Source organism: Saccopteryx leptura, chromosome 10 (assembly GCF_036850995.1).
Source record: "Saccopteryx leptura isolate mSacLep1 chromosome 10, mSacLep1_pri_phased_curated, whole genome shotgun sequence".
Lineage (NCBI taxonomy): Eukaryota > Metazoa > Chordata > Mammalia > Chiroptera > Emballonuridae > Saccopteryx > Saccopteryx leptura.
In genome coordinates, this window is record NC_089512.1 from 71,636,442 (window position 1) to 71,656,630 (window position 20,189).

Below are 20,189 nucleotides of genomic sequence, written 5' to 3' on the forward strand. Positions count from 1 at the left end.
TATGGCATTTTCTGAAATCTATAGTTTTTTTTAAATATATATATATATATATATATATATATATATTTTTTTTTTTTTTTTTTTTTTTTGCATTTTTCCGAAGCTGGGAACGGGGAGGCAGTCAGACAGACTCCCGCATGCACCCGACCGGGATCCACCCGGTACGCCCACCAGGGACGATGCTCTGCCCCTCTGGGGCGTTGCTCTGTTGCATCCAGAGCCATTCTAGCGCCTGGGGCAGAGGCCACAGAGCCATTCTCAGCGCCCAGGCCATCTTTGCTCCAATGGGGCCTTGGCTGCGGGAGGGGGAGAGAGACAGAGAGGAAGGAGAGGGGGAGGGGTGGAGAAGCAGATGGGTGCTTCTCCTGTGTACCCTGGCCGGGAATCCAACCTGGGACTCCTGCACACCAGGCCAACGCTCTACCACTGAGCCAACCGGCCAGGGCTAAAAAACATTTTTTAATGAAAAAATTAAATAATTCTGACAACTGTCCTAATTCACCCAGTTAAGGCCAAGCACAACCTAAGATCAGATCCTCTAAGTCACCGATGTATGGCATGAAGCAGGTCAATTCTCTGAGCCTCAGCTCCGTCACCAATTAAAAACAGGTGACCTAAACGCAGGCCTGACAAGGCAGAGGCACTAGCAGCCCTGAAAATGATGTTGAAAAAGTAGATTGCTATGCAGACAACTGGTTGCAGCAACCATAGGTATGTTTTGTCAATGTCAGCTCTATTGTGGTTCAACAGAAAAGATCAGGCTGCTAGTACCGGGAAGTGTTTTCTACTTTTACTCATTTCACGTCTATATGAGTCCTGGGGCCAGCAGGTGGGGGCGTCTGGCCCCAGGACTCCACATTACCTTATTTTACCACTTACCTTTGCCAACATGATTCTTGTTTTTGCCACATCTAGAGGCGTGGTGACGGCAGCCGCTAATCCACCTGTGCAGAGAAAACCTCAATTGACTGTAATACATGGTATTTTATAATTCCTCATAACTCTGCCCAAGTCACTTCTTTATCATTACATCTACTTGACTGATTCAAGAACAGGATGCACACACACAAAATCTTTACCCGCATGCCTCACTGCCTTTGTAGTGACAGCATACTGTCTACAGCAAGGGACAAAGCCATGCTTTCCTGGCTTAGCCTAACAAGGCCCACAACACATCCTTCTCTTTTGTGGAGTAGTCAACAAACCTGTGTGTGCACGGGGTCCGGGGTCAGGGGTCAGGGGAGACGCCTGTATGCGCACACGGTCTCGTGTCGCCGGTGGACGCCTGTGTGTGCACGTGGCCTGTGTCATGGGCAGACGCCTGTGTGCGCACACGGTCTCGTGTCGCCGGTGGACGCCTGTGTGTGCACGTGGCCTGTGTCATGGGCAGACGCCTGTGTGCGCACACGGTCTCGTGTCGCCGGTGGACGCCTGTGTGTGCACGTGGCCTGTGTCATGGGCAGACGCCTGTGTGCGCACACGGTCTCGTGTCGCCGGTGGACGCCTGTGTGTGCACGTGGCCTGTGTCATGGGCAGACGCCTGTGTGCGCACACGGTCTCGTGTCGCCGGTGGACGCCTGTGTGTGCACGTGGTCTGTGTCATGGGCAGACGCCTGTGTGCGCACACGGTCTCGTGTCGCCGGTGGACGCCTGTGTGTGCACGTGGCCTGTGTCATGGGCAGACGCCTGTGTGCGCACACGGTCTCGTGTCGCCGGTGGACGCCTGTGTGTGCACGTGGCCTGTGTCATGGGCAGACGCCTGTGTGCGCACACGGTCTCGTGTCGCCGGTGGACGCCTGTGTGTGCACGTGGCCTGTGTCATGGGCAGACGCCTGTGTGCGCACAAGGTCTCGTGTCGCCGGTGGACGCCTGTGTGTGCACGTGGCCTGTGTCATGGGCAGACGCCTGTGTGCGCACACGGTCTCGTGTCGCCGGTGGACGCCTGTGTGTGCACGTGGCCTGTGTCATGGGCAGACGCCTGTGTGCGCACACAGTCTCGTGTCGCCGGTGGACGCCTGTGTGTGCACGTGGCCTGTGTCATGGGCAGACGCCTACTCAGTGAGAGACAGGCCGCTCCCAGCAGCTCTCAGAGGGCCATGTCTTCTGAGGGCCACTGTTCTTTATCTAACTCCAAAATGCTTCCATCATTTCTGCTCTGAGCACAGTGGGCAACCAGAAATGTACATCACGGTGGAGTTTTTGGTATTAATGGCTGTGTTCTTAGAGTTCAAAACACTTAGAGTAAAGCTTCTTGTATTTCCAGGCTTCTGGTACCAGCCCAGTTGGAGTGCCGACATTGCTAAGTTCCCTTCTGTATCTTGTTCTGGTCAGTCTCGATTCAACAGGCACACCTCACAGCTTCCTTCCTGCCCCTCGTCCATGGAGCCCTGACTGCACAATGGATTGTTTCAAAGTCACACATTTTAAAGGGGTCCATATCTACGGACAGAGGAATTTAAACCTTTTTCTTAACAAACCATATATATGGTCCCAATATTCTATTTAATATGACACAAAGATATACTTTAAACCTCAAGAGGCACTGAGTAGAAGTCATAAACTCAGAGGACTCTCTGAAGCTCCGGCGCCGTGTGACTCACTGGGCAAGGCAGGCAGTTGGCAGAGGGCTGAAGGGACACAGGAGCAGAGGATGCTCCAGAAATGGTGCCGCTCTCTCCAGTTCTGTGGCATGTGGACAAAAAGGTCATTTGCTCTCTACCAAGTATCTTTCTAAACATACTGCTGAAGAAAGATCATTACGTGGAACCTCCTCCATTTGGTAACTACGATGACGACTTTTTTGAAAGATGCACCCATTTATGCTTCTATGCTCCATTTTAGGTTTGCCACAAACAGCACACCCCTTTGGACTGGAGGACGGGGAGCATGAACAAGTCTCTCTGCAGACAGCTTTGTTATGAGGACGTGAAATGTTTCCCTCCAGACCAAAAGCCACCTGACATCCAGAAACTTGGCTCAACTTCAATTATTTAAAAATTTTGGGAACCCATTCCTGAAATCCAACAATTTTAATTTTTTTAAACCACATATTCTGCACTAAAAAAGTAAATATACTTTTATTAAAGAAAAGTGTTCAGGAAGGCTTCACATCCTTTAAAAAAAAAAGAGAGAACCCTGAGGAAGGAAGATAAAGGACAAAGCAAGAAAAGGCAATGAGCTGGTACCACTCCATTTGATACTCGGTTTTGTTTCTTTTGTTAGCGTAGGGTCCAGCTGGAAGGAACCCTCCTCCAGAGTTGGAAGGACCCAGGTGTCACTCCCCACTCTCCTGGTGGACTGGCCTCAGGTAAATTGCTTGTTCTCTATGTAAAGAACCATAGGAGACAGGTGCTCTGCTTTGCCACGCTATAAGCATGGGAACCAGAGAGGTTACATCATAGGTCTGCCTTAATACAAAGCTGAGATGGAACTGCAGAACCAGAGCTTTTGGCCCCTGGGTCTTCGAGTGGCCTCAGTTTTTCATCTATAAAATGCAGACAGCAATATGACACAGGGTCAACGAGTCTATGGCAAGTGTCTAAGTGGTGCCTGGCTCATACCAGTGCTCAGAGTAATCAGCTCTTTTCAAGGTGGGCAGACATGGGGGTTGTTCTTCCTGCCTCTAGCCCAGCACACATAGTGCAGACTCAGGAATGCTTACTGGGTGCCCTGGATGAGTGTCCGTTGATTTTACAAACTGAAGATTTCAACTTGCTCTCTAAAAGGGAGGGGAAGCTTACTTTGTATCTGGGCACTACAACTACACTAGGCACTTTCATAGACTATTTTCCCTCATTTGCATGTTTTAGACAACTTGCCCAGGAACACACAGATAATATGGAGCAGGGACCCAAAGCCATGTATACCTTAGCTCTCACTACACAATACCTCTGACATACAATAAGACATAAAAATTTATCGAACTGTTAAAACTCAGAAGTGCATTACCATTTTCTTGTTTGAAAATGTTTGCAAACTGTCCTAAACCAACTAAAACAACTTAAACATTGGTAAGGACACCTGTCCCATGTCTGACCACTCAAGCTTTTATGTGTCACCTATATTAAAAAGTATCTGTTGTTTAATAAATTTGGATATTGGAAATCAAACTTATTTAAGTCCCCATTCCTCTGCGGTGAATGCTGCCAGGATTTTCTTAGAAATTTGTTTCATCAAAGGAATATGAAAAAATGCTAAAGACACAAACACACATGCTTACATCAGTCCTAATTTTACTTCCACGAGGGAAACTGTATTTTATGACAGTTACTAATAAGTCAGTTTGAATATATTCAAATACCAAAGACTGCCCTAATTCCCAGACCTCACAGTGTTGAATGAGGCTGTAGGAAGGACTTGGGAAGGGCATGCAGCAGAATAACTGGTCCTGATGGGGAGGCCAGAGGGCCCAGACGGCCAGTTCAATTGTCATTCTTTCCTACATTTTCCTTGAGGGAACTGTAAACTGCTGGCAGTCACTACGAGGAACATGCTAATATACTGGACAGGAAGCAGCAACTGTACACTGCTTCGGGGCTCCAGTGACACGGGAAACAACTTCCTCTGGCTCCACCACCGTTAGGCTTTTACTGGAACTGCTTTCAGGACCAGATTCAGGGAAAACTAGAGGACACACTTGTACTTAGGAAACAAATGCTGACTATTTATGCTCCCCAAAGTAGCCACCTTCCTGGGCAGCTCTGCGCTGTCACCTCTAGGCAGCAGCTATGCATGTGGTGGGGCTGCAGGGGGCAGCACTGCCAATAGTCCCTTCCCCCATGAGCCTGGGACCAAGAGGGGGGCCCACAGGCAGGTCTTCTGCATAATGTCCGAACTGTCCAGACGGGTAGGGCGTCAACAACAAACGTGTTTTTGTTTTAAAGATTGTATTGGACCTTCTCATTTGTATACAGATAACCCTTCACCCTATTCTAGAATTTCAAGTCATGGGAAAACCTATCTGTTGTCTATCTTTCTATATATCTGTCACTCTCCTCTCTTAGAGAATGTAAATAGGTGTTAATTACAAGAAGCTGATCAAAGGACACTAGAATAGCAATTATCACTCTAGTAGCAAATGTCATACTTAGACTAAATTATGATTTTATGTTTAGATGTGAACTTAAAGTGAAGAAGTTGGCAAAGCCCTTTTTCTTCCTCATTTAACCCCTGACCAGAAGCCAAGGGAATTGCTGCGCATGACAAACCGTCAACACCTCCAATCTCAAGGGCCATTTTTGGATACTTGTGCCAAGTAGTTTATAAAACAAGCACAGGGCACAGAAGAGTGCCAAGTATGGCACAGACAGTGGTTCAAGCACGCAGGAAGGAGAAATCTGATTTCTGATATAAGGGCAAGTTTTATCACTGCCTTGGGCACATTAGGCTAATGAGTCTGGAAATGCCACGGGTAAGCCTGTCAGACCTTAAAGGGGCTGCCCCGGACGGAAAATCAGTGTTCACTTCCGTACAGTGTGCAATGCTCAGTGATGCAATAAACTCTTACAGAATGTCACCTTTTCCATAATCTGGAGTATTTTCAAATGATGTTTATCTTTCAGAAAGGTTTTAAAGTAGTAACCTAATTCCTCAGGATCAACACTGTACCAACCAAAAATTCAAAACAAAAGGGATTTAAACAAGAAATGTATTTAATCTCTTGCTAAATATATGTGGCTCTCCTGACAATGGATTTTTGCAGAGCTGGGGCAAATTCCCTTACTTATCAGAACCTGAGCTAAAAAAAAAATAACATGATTGTATTTCAGGAGACGACTGTGTATAATAACATTACTAATATTACTTTTTCAATGCAATTGAAGTTATTGTGGTGATAATAGCTTTTCATTTTCTGGTGTTGGCTATTTTTATTGAAATAGTAGTAATTCCTTCCATCTGTTCAGTTTTATCAATCAGAGCATACTAATATATACTAAAGTGCTGTAATCCCTTTAGGTAGGGAAGTTTCCTTCTACATTACAGGTAAGGAAGCTGGTGTCCAAGAAGGCCCAAGAAGGCCCCAAGGCCTCACTCCTTTGCTGGGCCACAGCTGAGACTTGACAACTTTTGTAAGGCCAACCAGTTGGCCTGCACTAGAGGTGTGGCTCTTGACACGGCCCTTCCCTGCTCATGTCCTAGCTCCTCTGCTGTCACAGAACAGTGAGCCACCTTACTGAAAGGGCCTGGCCCACAGGATTCCACGAACAGTGGGCGTCTGATAAAAAGTTTCTTTACCCCTTTTGACTAACCCCAGTGGTTAGCGCCTATTAGAAAGTATTACTCAGAAAAAGGAATCATAATGAATGGAAAGTTGCTTAATAGAAACAATGCATTTGTAAGCAAATCTTTGACTCAGCTGCTTAAGGAATGGGCCAGAGAATATATACTTATTTCAACATAAGGAATTTTTATGGTATTGTTAACTTTAAAAAGTAGCCTTTCCTTATTCAGGATGACCATATTTCCATAATGCTCACTTTGTCCCAGGGCCTGAGAGGGAGGCAACAAAATTGCACATCTCACATTTCAGGACTGGGGAATAAAGACACCTGACCTCTGGAAAATGAATTACGACCAACTACTCATTTAACACGGCTAACGACTGTGTCCTTTGGAAACAATTACCCATCATAATCGATCTGAGCTGGCTTCATGTCTAGAAGCAACATTCTTAGTTTTGATTATCAATTCCACAAGTCAAATGGGTTCAATTATTAATAAAGAATTCTATAAAATGAACGTTTTTTGTTTTCCTCATCACTTGAACAAAATACTCAATCCAACAACCATTAGACAAATTGAAAAATAATTCTTTTCTAATAAAGTTGACATCTAAACCTACATTACCTGTCAACTTAATGGCTTCACATTAAACTAGCAAATTTACAACATTCTGGCAAATCTCCATTTCAATTTATTTAAACTGTAATTCTAATTTACCTTTATGTGCAACAACAAAATCTGTTTCTCTCTTAGGACATTAAGCCTGTCACTTCCTAAATTCTGAGAAGTATCTGAATTCTCATTAGAACCTCACTGGAAAGCACTCGACTTAGTGATGGGTAACACAATATTGCATATTGTCACTTTGCTCTTGGTTTGATGTCTAGAAAATGCCCAGATGTTTAGTTCTCCATATCTTTTACACAGTGCAGTTTAGCCTACAGAAAACTGTGGAGCAGCCCCTGTTCTCCTGACACGAGTTAATCTATGGTGCTGTCAAACACGTCACACGAACCGTGAGTCACTGCCTGCTGCAGAAATCCCTCGAGCCCAAAGCACTGCTCTGGGCAGACAGCGGTGTGGCCAGCCCTGCACCCACAGCAGGTTTCTTCCCATACAGTACTGTGTAAATCATCTTTAAGATAACCCAAGGGCCTGAGTGAAGGCTTTAGTAAAGATAAAAAGAAAAAGAAAAATTTGTAAAAAACAAATTGGTTGTCTTTCAAGCGGACACATTTTTCGGCTTTTCTTCTTCCTAAGATACTTTCTTTTCTCAAACAACTAGTGGAACTCTCTTCATCTAAACAATCTGGAATTTCTAAAGAATGTTGGTTTTGCATAGTTAATATTTTCACATTTCCTCCCTCTTTGGTCTTTCCCAGTATAATATAATCCTCTGCACCTGCAAAAGCTCCACAGACTGCTGACTGCCAGGAATCCAGCACACGGTCCTGCCTCCAAGACCAGAGAGCCTGTGTTTAAGGAGAAAAAAAACACGTTATTAAATATTTGAATTTATCGGAACCTCCTGTGGGTTAGCTCTAGGGATGGGAACTTAAGTGAGAAGCTATTTTGGTGGCATTCCTCACTGTTGACCTAAGAGATTTTCCCAAGGACTTAACTGTATTCTAAAATAAGTAAAGAAACGAGAGTGACAGCTACATTCGAGGACTGAAAGGAAACGATCTTCAGGGAGTGTGTATGATACACAAACACATACACACACATTATGCACATGTGTTTAAATAAAAATAAAGCTATATCTTTAAGACGTAACATTGTAAATATTTCCCATAATTCATAAGTTAGTCCAGAGCAGGACCTGCCAAAATTCTTCAGTTCTTTTTTCAATCTTTATCCATGTTGCATGTTTGAGGGATTCGATTACTCAAGTATTAATTTAAACTTTGCCAAAAAACTTTTTGTAGTGTTCATGAAGTTGAGGATTACACAATTAAATACCCATGATGAGTTTCAAACTAGATAAAATGATGACTGAGACATGGTGCCTTGTTCACCAAGCATTATAGTCTAGTAGAAGACAAGGGACAGTCACATCAAATGGTGAATGAACAGTGCTGAGTCAGCCTGCTCTAATCCCCAGTACTGATTAAAACCACAGTCCACACAACCCTGAGCTGGGTCCTATTATAACCCACCTTTTTTCTGGATGTTCTAACAGGAAAGCCTGTTTGCTTACTCTCTCTCTTTAGCTTTACTGAGGTGTAAATGATGTCCAACAGACTACACATATTTAAAGTATGCAACTTGCTACCTTTTGACATACACATGTTCATGAAATCATGGCCACAGTTAAGACAGTGACCACATTCACCTCCAGGTTGCTGGGTCACCTTGATCGGCCTCTTTCCTGCTCCTCCTCACCAGTCCCTAAACAATCTGATCTCTCTCACTCTAGATTAGTTTGCTTTATCTAGAATTTTATATAAATGAATTATACATTCATTTTTTTAAAACTTGGATTCTTCAGAGTTTTTGTATGATTCAATCATGTTATTGTGGATATCAATAGTCCCTTCCCTTTTAATTGGTAAGTAATATAGATATATCATCTGGTTAGGTACTCATTTGTTGACGGGCACGTGGGATTTCTCGAGTTTGGGGCTATTACAAATGAAGCTGCTATGAACACTGATACACGTCTTTATATGGACACACGCCTTCATTTCTCTTGTGGAATACCTCCATGTGAAACAGCTAGGTCACATGGTTGGCATAGGTTTAACTTTTTAAGAAACTACCAAACTGTTTTCAAAAGTGGTTGTACCATTTTACATTCTAACCAGTTCCTCTACATCCTCCCAAATTTGCATTGTTAGTATCTTTAAATTTTACCATTGTGTTTAGTACATTTCATTATGCTTTTACTTTGTATTTCTCTAATAAATAATGATGTTGAGCTTTTTTTCAGGTACTTTTTCCATCCAAAATTTACTTTGGTGATGTGTCTGTTCAAATATTTGACACATTTTTATTGGGTTGTCTGTTTTCTTAATTTTTGAGTTTTGAGAGCACTTTATATATTTTTACTTGACTTTTTAAAAATTTTATTTAGACAATTAATTTTAATGGAGTGACACTGATCAATTAGAGTGCATAGATTCAGAGAAAACATCTCCAGATCATTCTGACATTTGATTTTGTTGCATACCCATCACCCAAAGTCAAATTGTCCTCTGTCACCTTCTATTTCTTTTCTTTGTGCCCCTCCCCGCTTTACCTCTCCTCCCCTCCCCTCCCCCTGGTAACCACCACACTCTTGTCCATGTCCATGAGTCTCAATTTTGTGTCCCACCTATGTATGGAATCATACATTTCTTAGCTTTTCCTGGTTTACATATTTCACTCAGTATAATATTATCAAAGTCCATCCATGTTGTTGTAAATAATCCATGTCATCCTTTTTTTTTTTTTTTTTGTATTTTTCTGAAGCTGGAAACAGGGAGACAGTCAGACAGACTCCCGCATGCGCCCGACCGGGATCCACCCGGCACGCCCACCAGGGGGCGATGCTCTGCCCACCAGGGGGTGATGCTTTGCCCCTCCGGGGCGTCGCTCTGTTGCAACCAGAGCCACTCCAGCGCCTGGGGCAGAGGCCAAGGAGCCATCCCCAGCGCCTGGGCCATCTTTACTCCAATGGAGTCTCGGCTGCGGGAGGGGAAGAGAGAGACAGAGAGGAAGGAGAGGGGGAGGTGTGGAGAAGCAGATGGGCGCTTCTCCTGTGTGCCCTGGCCGGGAATCGAACCTGGGACTTCTGCACACCAGGCCGACGCTCTACCATTGAGCCAACTGGCCAGGGCTCCATGTCACCATTTCTTACGGCTAAGTAGTGTTCCATAGTATCATATATAGGTAACACATCTTCTTTATCCAGTCATCTACTAGAGGGCATTTTGGTTGTTTCCATGTCTTGGCCACTGTGAACAATGCTGCAATGAACATGGGGCTGCATGTGTCTTTATGTACCAATGTTTTTTAGTTTTGGGGGTAGATACCCAGTAGAGGGATTGCTGGATCATATGCTAGTTCTATTCTTAGTTTCTTGAGGAACCACCATACTTTCTTCCATAATCGTTGTACTACTTCACATTCCCACCAACAGTGGATGAGGGTTCCTTTTTCTCCACAGCCTCTCCAGCACTTGTTATTACCTGTCTTCTTGTAGCTCTAACAGGTGTGAGGTGGTATCTCATTGTAGTTTTGGTTTGTATTTTTCTAATAGCTGATGACGATGAGCATCTTTTCATATATCTGTTGGCCATTTGTATTTCTTCTTGGGAGTATCTGTTCATGTTCTCCTCCTATTTTTTTTTTTTTTTTTTGTATTTTTCTGAAGTTGAAAACGGGGAGGCAGTCAGACAGACACCCACATGCGTCCGACCAGGATCCACCCGGCAAGCTGAGCAGGGGGCGATGCTCTGCCCATCTGGGGCGTTGCTCTGTTGCATCCAGAGCCATTCTAGTGCCTGAGGCAGAGGCCATAGAGCCATCCTCAGCGCCCAGGCCAATTTTGCTCCAATGGAGCCTGGGCTGTGGGAGGGAAAGAGACAGAGAGGAAGGAGAGGGGGAGGGGTGAAGAAGCAGATGGGTGCTTCTCCTGTGTGCCCTGGCCGGAAATCAAACCAGGAACTCCTGCACGCCAGGCCAACGCTCTACCACTGAGCCAACCGGCCAGGGCCTCTTCCCATTTTTTTATTGGATAGTTTGTTTGTTGTTGAGTTTTGTAAGTTCTTTATATATTTTGGGTATTAGGCCCTTATCTGAGCTGTTGTTTGAAAATACCATCTCTCAATTAGTTGGCTGTTTGTTTTGTTGTCAGTTTCTCTTGCTGTGCAAAAGTTTCTTAGTCTGTTGTAGTCCCATTCATTTATCTTTGCCTTCACTTCACTTGCCTTTGGAGTCAAACTCATAAAGTGCTCTTTATGGCCAAGGTCCATGAGTTTAGTACCTATGTTTTCTTCTATGTAATTTATTGTTTCAGGTCTTATATTTAGGTCTTTGATCCATTTTGAATTAATTTTGGTACAAGGGGACAAACTATAGTCGAGTTTCATTCTTTTGCACATGGCTCTCCAGTTTTCCCAGCACCATTTGTTGAAGAGGCTTTCTTTTCTCCATTGTGTGTTTTTGACTCCTTTATCAAAGATTATTTGACCATATATATGTGGTTTTATTTCTGGGCTATGTATTCTGTTCCATTGGTCTGAGTGTCTATTTTTCTGCCAATACCATGCTGTTTTGATAATTGTGGCTCTATAATATAATTTGAAGTCAGATATTATAATGACCCCAGCTTCATTCTTTTTCCTTAGGATTACTATGGCTATTCAGGGTTTGTTTTTTTTGTTTGTTTGTTTTTTGTGTTGTTTTTTTTTTAGAGAGAGAGAGAGAGAGAGAGAGAGAGAGAAAGTCAGAGAGAGGGATAGATAGGGACAAACAGGAACGGAGAGAGATGAGAAGTATCAATCATCAGTTTTTCCTTGCGACACCTTAATTGTTCATTGATTGCTTTCTCATATATGCCTTGACAGTGGGCCTTCAGCAGACCGAGTAACCCCTTGCTCAAGCCAGCGACCTTGGGTCCAAGCTGGTGAGCTTTGCTCAAACCAGATGAGCCCACACTCAAGCTGGCAACCTCAGGGTCTTGAACCTGGGTCTTCCGCATCCCAGTCTGATACTCTATCCACTGCATCACCGCCTGGTCAGGCTATTTGGTTTTTTTTATACTTCCATATAAACCTGATGATATTTTGTTCCATTACTTTAAAAAATTACATTGGGCCTGACCAGGCAGTGGCACAGTGGACAGAGTGACGGATTGGGATGCCGAGGACCCAGGTTCAAGACCTCGAGGTCTCCAGCTTGAGCGCAGGCTCATCTGGTTTGAGCAAAGCTCACCAGCTTGGACCCAAGGTCGCTGGCTCGAGCAAGGGGTTACTCGGTCTGCTGAAGGCCCGCAGTCAAGGCACGTATGAGAAAGCAATCAATGAACAATCAAGGTGTTGCAATGCGCAACAAAAAACTGATGATTGATGCTTCTCATCTCTCCATTCCTGTCTGTCTGTCCCTGTCTATCCCTCTCTGTCTCTGTAACAAACAAACAAACAAACAAAAATGACATTGGAATTTTGATAGGAATTGTATAAAATTGTATATTGCTTTGGGTAATATGGTCATTTTGACTATATTTATTCTTCCTATCTAAACAAGGAATATTTTTCCATTTAATTGTATAATTTTTTATTTCCCTTAACAATGCTTTGTAGTTTTCATTATATAGGTCTTTTATATTTTTTATTATGTTTATTCCTAGGTATTTTATTTTTTTGTTGCAACTGTAAAAGGGATTATGTTTTTGAGTTCATTTTCTGATGTTCCATTGTTGGCATATAGAAAGGTTTTTGGTGTACAGGATCATATCATCTGCAAAAAGTGAAACCTTTACTTCTTCTTTCCCAATATGAATACCTTTTATTTCTTTCTCTTGTCTGATTGCTCTGGCTAGAACTTACAACACTATGTTGAATAGGAGTGGAGAGAATGGGCTACCTTGTCTTGTTCCTGATTTTAGAGAAAAAATATCCTCAGTTTTATGCCATTTAATATGATGTTAGCTAATGGTTTATCATAAATGGCCTTTATTATGTTGAGATATTTTCCTTCTATATCCATTTTGTTGAGTGTTTTAAACATAAAAGGATGTTGTACTTTATCGAATGCCTTTTCTGCATCTATTTACAGAATCATATGGTTTTTGTTCTTTGTTTTGTTGATATGGTGTACTATTACATTAACTGTTTTAAGTATGTTGAACCATCCTTGTGATTCTGGGATGAATCCCACTTGATCAGGATGAATTATTTTTTTTAATGTGTTGTTGTATTTGATTTGCTAGTATTTTTTTTTTTAGGATTATTGCATCTGTATTCATTAGAGATATTGGTCTGTAGTTTTCTTTTTTTGTGTTGTCCTTGCCAGGTTTTGGTATGAGGGTTGTGTTGGCCTCATAAAATATGTTTGTAAGTATTGCTTCTTCTTCAATTTTTTGGAAGACTTTGAGTAGAATAGAAACCAAATCTTCTTTGAATGTTTGATAGAATTCACTAGTATAGCCATCTGGCCCTGGACTTTCATTTTTTGGAAGGTTTTTGATAGTTGTTTCAAATTCCTCCCTGCTTATGGGTCTGTTTAGGCTATCTACTTCTGCATGACTCAGTTTAGGAAGATTGTATTTTTCTAGGAATTTATCCATTTCTTCTAGATTGTTAAATTTGGTGGCATATAGTTTTTCATAGTATTCTACGATAATTCTTTATGTATCTATGATATCTGTGGTGATTTCTCCTCTTTCATTTTGGATTTTGTTTATATGAGTCCTTTCTCTTTTTTCCTTAGTGAGTCTTGACAATTCTGTTCATCTTTCTAAGAACCAGCTCCTTGTTTTATTAATTTTTTTCTATAGTTTTTCAGTTCTCTACTTCATTTATTTCTGTTCTAATTTTTACTATTTCCTTTCTCCTGCTGGTTTTGGGTTGCTTTTGTTCTTTTTCTAGTTCCTTAAGATGTGTTCTTTTTCTAGTTCCTTACTTGGGCTCTCCATTGTTTGTTCATATAAGCCTATAGTGATATGAACTTTCCTCTTATTACTGCTTTTGCTGCATCTCAGAGAGTCTGATATGTCGTATTGTCATTTTCGTTTGTCTGTATCATTTTTTTAATTTTAATGGGGTGACATAGATCAATAAGGGTACATAGGTTCAGAGCTGTATGTATCTTTTGATCTCTGCTTTTTTTTTTTTTATAGAGACAGAATCAGAGAGAGGGATAGAAAGGGACAAACAGAAAGGGAGAAATATGAGAAGCATCAACTCTTCATTGTGGTACCTTAGTTGTTCACTGATTGCTTTCTCATATGTGCCTTGACCTGGGGGCTACAGTAGACTGAGTAACCCCTTGCTCAAGCCAGTGACCTTGGGCCCAAACTAGTGAGCTTTGCTCAAACCAGATGAACATATGCTCAAGCTGGCAACCTCAGGATCTTGAACCTGGGTCCTCCACGTCCCAGTCTGATACTCTATCCCAGGGGTCTCAAACTCAACTCAGCATGTGGGCCGCAGAGCAAGATGCTAGAGAAATGAAAAATATAAGTAGGCCCCTAGGCTTACTTAATTTTATCCAAAATATTTTGAACTTCGTGGATTAGTCTGCGGGCCGCAAGTTTGAGACCCCTGCTCTATCCACTGCACCACTGCCTGGTCAGGCTGATCTTTGCTTTTATTTATTCTTTGACTCACTCATTTTTTTAGAAGTATGTTGTTTAAATTCCACATTTTTGTTGGTTTTTTTACTTCTCTTTTGCAGTTGAATTCTAGTTTCAAAGCTTTGTGGTCAGAGAATGTGCTTGGTATAATTTCAATCTTTCTGAATTTGTTGATGTTAGTTTTGTGGCCCAATATATAGTCAATTCTTGAGAATGTTCCATGTACACTGGAAAAAATGTATACGCTGGTATTTTGGGATGAAATGTCCTGTAGATGTCTATCATATCCACTTGTTATAGTGTTTCATTTATGGCCCATACTTCTTTATTGATCTTCTCTTTGGATGAACGATCTAAAGCCATCAGCAGTGTATTGAGGTCTCCAAGTATGACTGTATTTTTGTCGGTTTCTATTTTTAGATCAGTTAGTAGATGTCTTATATACTTTGGTACTCCCTAGTTTGGTGCATAAACAGTGTGTCCGTAAAGTCATGGTGCACTTTTGACTGGTCACAGGAAAGTAACAAAAAACGATAGAAATGTGAAATCTGCACCAAATAAAAGGAAAATCCTCCCAGTTTCTGTAGGATGATGTGGCAGTATGTGCGCATGCTCAGATGATGACGTAACACCATGTATACAGTGGAGCAGCCCACGGCCATGCCAGTCCAGATGTGGACGGTACAGAGGAAAGTTCAGTGTGTTCTGTGGCTCACTAAATTCAAATCAATGTGAATATCGGCACATTTATAACGAAGTGCCACCACATAGGAATAACGTTACTCAGTGGGATAAACAGTTGAAGGAAACCAGCAATTTGGTGGAGAAACCCCATTCTGGTAGACTATCAGTGACAAGTCTGTAGAGGATATATGGGATAGCTACCTAAGGAGCCCTAAAAAATCTGTGTGTGAGCTCACATCGAACTACACTGAATAGGTATGAAACTGGGAGAGTTGTCCTTTTATTTGGTGCAGACATCACATTTCTATTGTCTTTTGTTGCTTTCCTGTGACCGGTCAAAAGTGCACCATGACTTTACGGACACACTGTATATTAAGAAGTGTTATGTCTTCTTGATTCAATGTCCTCTTGATCATTATAAAATGACCGTCTTTGTCTCTGAATGCCTTTGCTGTCTTGTAGTCAGCATTGTTAGATATGAGTATGGCTACACTTGCTTTTCTTTGGATGTTATTTGCTTGGAAAATCATTTTCCAATCTTTCACTTTGAATTTGTTTTTATCCTTGTAGCTTAAATGTGTTTCTTGAAGGCAGCATAAGTTGAATTTTCTTTTTTGATCCATTCTGCTACTCTGTGTCTTTTTATTGGTGAGTTCAATCCATTTACATTTAGTGTGATTATTGACACTTGAGCGTTTCCTATGCCATTTTATACATTGCTTTCTGATAGCTCTGTATCTTGTTTGGTTCTTTTGTTTTTCTGTCATTTGTTTTTGTTTAGTTGTATTCCATACTTCTTTCCTCTGTATTTTTTTTAAGCCATGTGTTTCTGTAGTGGTTTTTTCATGGGTGGTTACCATAGAGTAATAAAAAGGATATATATCATATTCATTGTAGTACATTATCTCATGAGTGCTTCTGCACTCCATCCTCCTTTGCTACTGTTAATCTTTGTCCTCTCCCCTTTTTTGTTTTTGTTGTCACGGAATAACCTTGTTTTTATTGTGATCTTGATGGAGTTTTCACTTGTAATTTTGTTTTGTTTCGTTCTTTGTAGCTGGTCGGATAACTCCCTTTAGTATTTCCTGAAGTGGGGGGTTTTCTGGAGATAAATTCCCTCATCTTTTCTATATCTGTGAATGTTTTTATTTCTCCTTCGTATTTGAAGGACAGCTTTGATGGATCTAGTATTCTTGGCTGAAAATTACTCTCTTTCAGTACTTTAAATATTGAGGTCCACTCTCTTCTGGCTTGCAGAGTTTCTGCTGAGAAATCTGATGATAACCTAATGGGCCTTCCTTTATATGTTGTATTCTTCTTTTCCCTGGCTGTGCTGAGGACTTTTTCTTTGTCATTGGTTTGTGATCATTTCATTACGATGTGTCTTGGAGTAGGTCTGTTTCAGTTAAGGTAACTAGGTGTTCTGTTTGCTTCTTGGATTCAAAGCTCTAATTCTTTCCACAGGCTTGAGAAGTTCTCATCTATTATTTGTTTGAATGTGTTTTCCTTTCTATTTTCTCTCTCTTCTCCTTCTGATATACCCATTATTCTTATGCTGCTCTTTCTGATAGAGTCAGACAATTACTGTAGGGCTTTCTCATTTTTTTAATCTGTGAGTCTCCCTCTTTTCTCTGTAGTGTCTCTAGTTCCCTGTCTTTTATGTCACTAATTCTCTCCTCTATCTAGCCTGTTCTATTAGCTAAGCTTGTTACCTCATTTTTCAGTTCATGTATTGAGGTTTTCATATCTGTTTGGTTCCTCTTTGCAGTTTCAATTTCCTTGGTGAAGTATCCATTTTGTTCATTGAATTGATTTTTGAGCTTCCTAAATTGCCTTTCCGTGCTTTCTTGTATTTTCCTGAGTATTTTTAGGACTTCAATTTTTAATTCTCTGTCATTTAACTCCAAGGTTTCCAAACAATTAACATTTTTTCTAGAGATTTTTCATCATCTATCTGAGCTACATCTCTGTCTTTTGTATCCATGATATGTGATTTCTTTTTCCTTAATGGCATTTGAAAGTGAAATTATTAATAACACTAATAAGAGATGATTACAAGAAATAAATACAAATTGAAAAAATACAGTGAAAAAATGAAAATTGTATTATGATAAATGGAACAAAAACTACATAGAACAGGGAGCCAGAGCTGGGGGGAAATGACAAAGAGATAAAAAAGAAAGTAAAAAACACACAAAATGCCACAAAGAAAAATATAAATCCAGAATAAAATAATTTGTTGATAAATGACATCCAATGAGAGAAAAAATAAAAGTGAAAAAAAAAAGGAAAAAAAAGGTTAAGGTTTTTGAAATGTAACCCTCATAAAAAAAAAAACAACAATGAAAAATGTAACACCTATGGACAATGAGATTCAAAATGAAAAGGAAAGATTAAGACAAAAAGAAGATAAAATGACCAAAGTGGGGGAAAAAATTTAAAAAACAAAAAAATGAAAAAAGTTATAAAAAATGTCATTTTTTTCTGGTTTTGAGAGGTAGCTTTTTAAAAATTTTTGGCAGGTGGCACTGTACTACAGGTTTTGCCTCTGTGGCGCTCTTGAGTAGAGATTTGCAGATGTGTTGCTATGGCGATGATATAGGCTGGGCCTCAAACCTGTTGGTAGGCGGGGCTTGTTAGGGTTTGCAGGCTCCAACAATGGGAGATTCAGTTTTCCAGGTGCCTCTCGCCACGTCTTCCCTCCTGAGCCAGCAGCCTCCTGATTCAGCTGTGCAGTTGCCCTAGCCACAGCTTGCAGAGCAAGAGGCTCTAAGAGCTGCCAAGTCCTTCCTCCAGCACTGCTCAAAGCACAGTTCTGGGTAAGGCTGTGCCAACCAGAGCCAACAGCAAGAGCAGGCAAGGCAGGGAGCCGACTGCTGATCAGCCACCTTTTTAAGGGCCCCTAGGCATATCTACTTTGCCTCAGCGCTCTGCAGGTCTAACTTCCACAGGCTTTTCTCCCTGTGCCCTATTTGGAAGCGCACAGCACACCTGCCATGACTTTCGCAGTGCACTTGGAGGTCTGCTCCACAGGAATGGGCTTTGTGACCTGTACAGGCTCGCGGAGGCACTCCGCCCAGACAGGTCAGGGCCTAGGAATCCCAGCCCTTGTGCACTTCCTGTGCTGTTGGTCAGGGAGCCAGGACCACACAGAAACGCTGGCTATAGCCCACGCAGAAGTCCACCAGTGACCATCTCGGGCCTATCCCTTCTGCCCATGAGCATGTGTGCTCTTGCCAGAGGTGGCAGGTGGAGCCACTCACACACCACTCGTGACCATGAACTGGGAGTGCACGAAGCCCAAACCCACTCCAGTGCCGGCCTCCATGGGCAACTTGCTCCAGCAACCTCCATCAGAATCTGCCACTCATGCTCACCCAGTCCGAGATCTCAGGCCGAGTGGGTGCAGTCTCCTCTGCTTGATCATCTGCCCTAGCCCAGCTTCTTCCTTCTGCCCCAAATCCTCTATTTCTCTTGGTTCCAGGTGAAAGTGGCCCTTTCTCAGAGGAGTGAGGAAAGTGGAATACTCTGTTCTCTAATTTCCTTCAGAGAGGATTATATATTCAGCCACCTTTTCGCCCAGTCGTACCTTTGTCTGGTGTGTGTATATTTCAGGTACTCCTGAGATTGTTGCTCTGCCTCTAGTTGTTAAATTTGGTGAAATTTCAGGGGGAGATATCGAGAGCACCCCTCACGGCATAATTTTCGCATTTTATATATTTTAGATTAAACTATTTGAAATATTTATAACTAATTTGCAGCTTCCCTTTTCATTTTTTAATTTAACTTTTATGGGGTGACATTGATAAATCAGGGTACATATGTTCAGAGACAACATCTCCAGATTATTTTGACATTTGATTATGTTGCATACCCCTCACCCAAAGTCAAATTGTCTTCCGTCACCTTTTATCTGGTTTTCTTTGTGCTCCTTCCATCCCCCACCTCCTCCCTCTCCTTCCTCACCCTCTTGGTTACCATCACATTCTTGTCCATGTCTCTGAGTCTCATTTTTATGTCCCATATATGCATGGATTAATATAGTTCTTAGTTTTTTCTGATTTACTTATTTCACTCCGTATAATGTTATCAAGGTCCATCCATGTTGTTGTAAATGATTCGATGTCATCATTTCTTAAGGCTGAGTAGTATTCCATAGTATATATGTACCAAAGCTTTTTAATCCACTCATTCACTGATGGACACTTGGGCTGTTTTCAGATCTTCGCTATGTGAACAATGCTGCCATAAAAATGGAAGTGCATTTCTCCTTTTGAAACAGATGTATGGTGTTCTTAGGGTATATTCCTAAAAGAGGGATAGGTGGGTCAAAAGACAGTTCGATTTTTAATTTTTTGATGAATCTCCATACTGTTCATACTGTTTTCCACAGTGGTTGCACCAATCTGAATTCCCACCAGCAGTGCAGAAGGGATCCTTTTTCTCCAAATCCTTGCAAGTACATATTCTGTGTTGTTTTGTTGATGAGCACCATTCTGACTGGTCTGAGGTAATATCTCATTATGGTTTCAATCTGCACTCCTCTAATGTTTAGTGATGTTGAGCATTTCTTCATATGCCTATTAGCCATCTGTATGTCCTATTTGGAGAAGTGTCTATTCACTTCTTTTGTCATTTTTGGATTGGATTGTTTGTCTTCCTGAGTTGAGTTTTACAAGTTCTTGATAAATTTTGGTTATTACCCCTTATCAGATGTATTGTCGAATATGTTCTCCTATTGTGTAGTTTGTCTTTTTTTTTTTTTTAGAAGGTCTTTCCACCCAGTTACGAACCGGGGAATGTGTAGTTTGTCTTTTTATTCTGTTCATATTGTCTTTGTGCAAAAGCTTTTTATTTTTGATATAGTCCCATTTGTTTATCTTGTCTTTTATTTCACTTGCCCATGGAGATAAACCGGCAAAAATATTCCTGCAAAAGATATCGGGGAGCTTACTGCCTATGTTTTCTTCTAAGATGCTTATGGTTTTATGGCTTACATTTA

The 20,189-nt window shown here is 41.6% G+C and overlaps 1 protein-coding gene across 4 annotated transcripts in view; it reads right to left on the reverse strand.

The window, feature by feature from the left end:
* SLC25A26 (solute carrier family 25 member 26) overlaps positions 1-20,189 on the reverse strand; it is a 220,446-nt gene that overhangs the window by 6,360 nt on the left and 193,897 nt on the right. For all 4 annotated transcript variants that reach the window (XM_066351930.1, XM_066351929.1, XM_066351931.1 and 1 more), the window contains 2 exons: positions 7,625-7,694; positions 880-944 (listed from right to left, as the gene is read on the reverse strand). In XM_066351930.1, the coding sequence (XP_066208027.1) occupies positions 880-944; positions 7,625-7,694 (135 nt within the window). The remainder of the gene's footprint in view (positions 1-879; positions 945-7,624; positions 7,695-20,189) is intronic.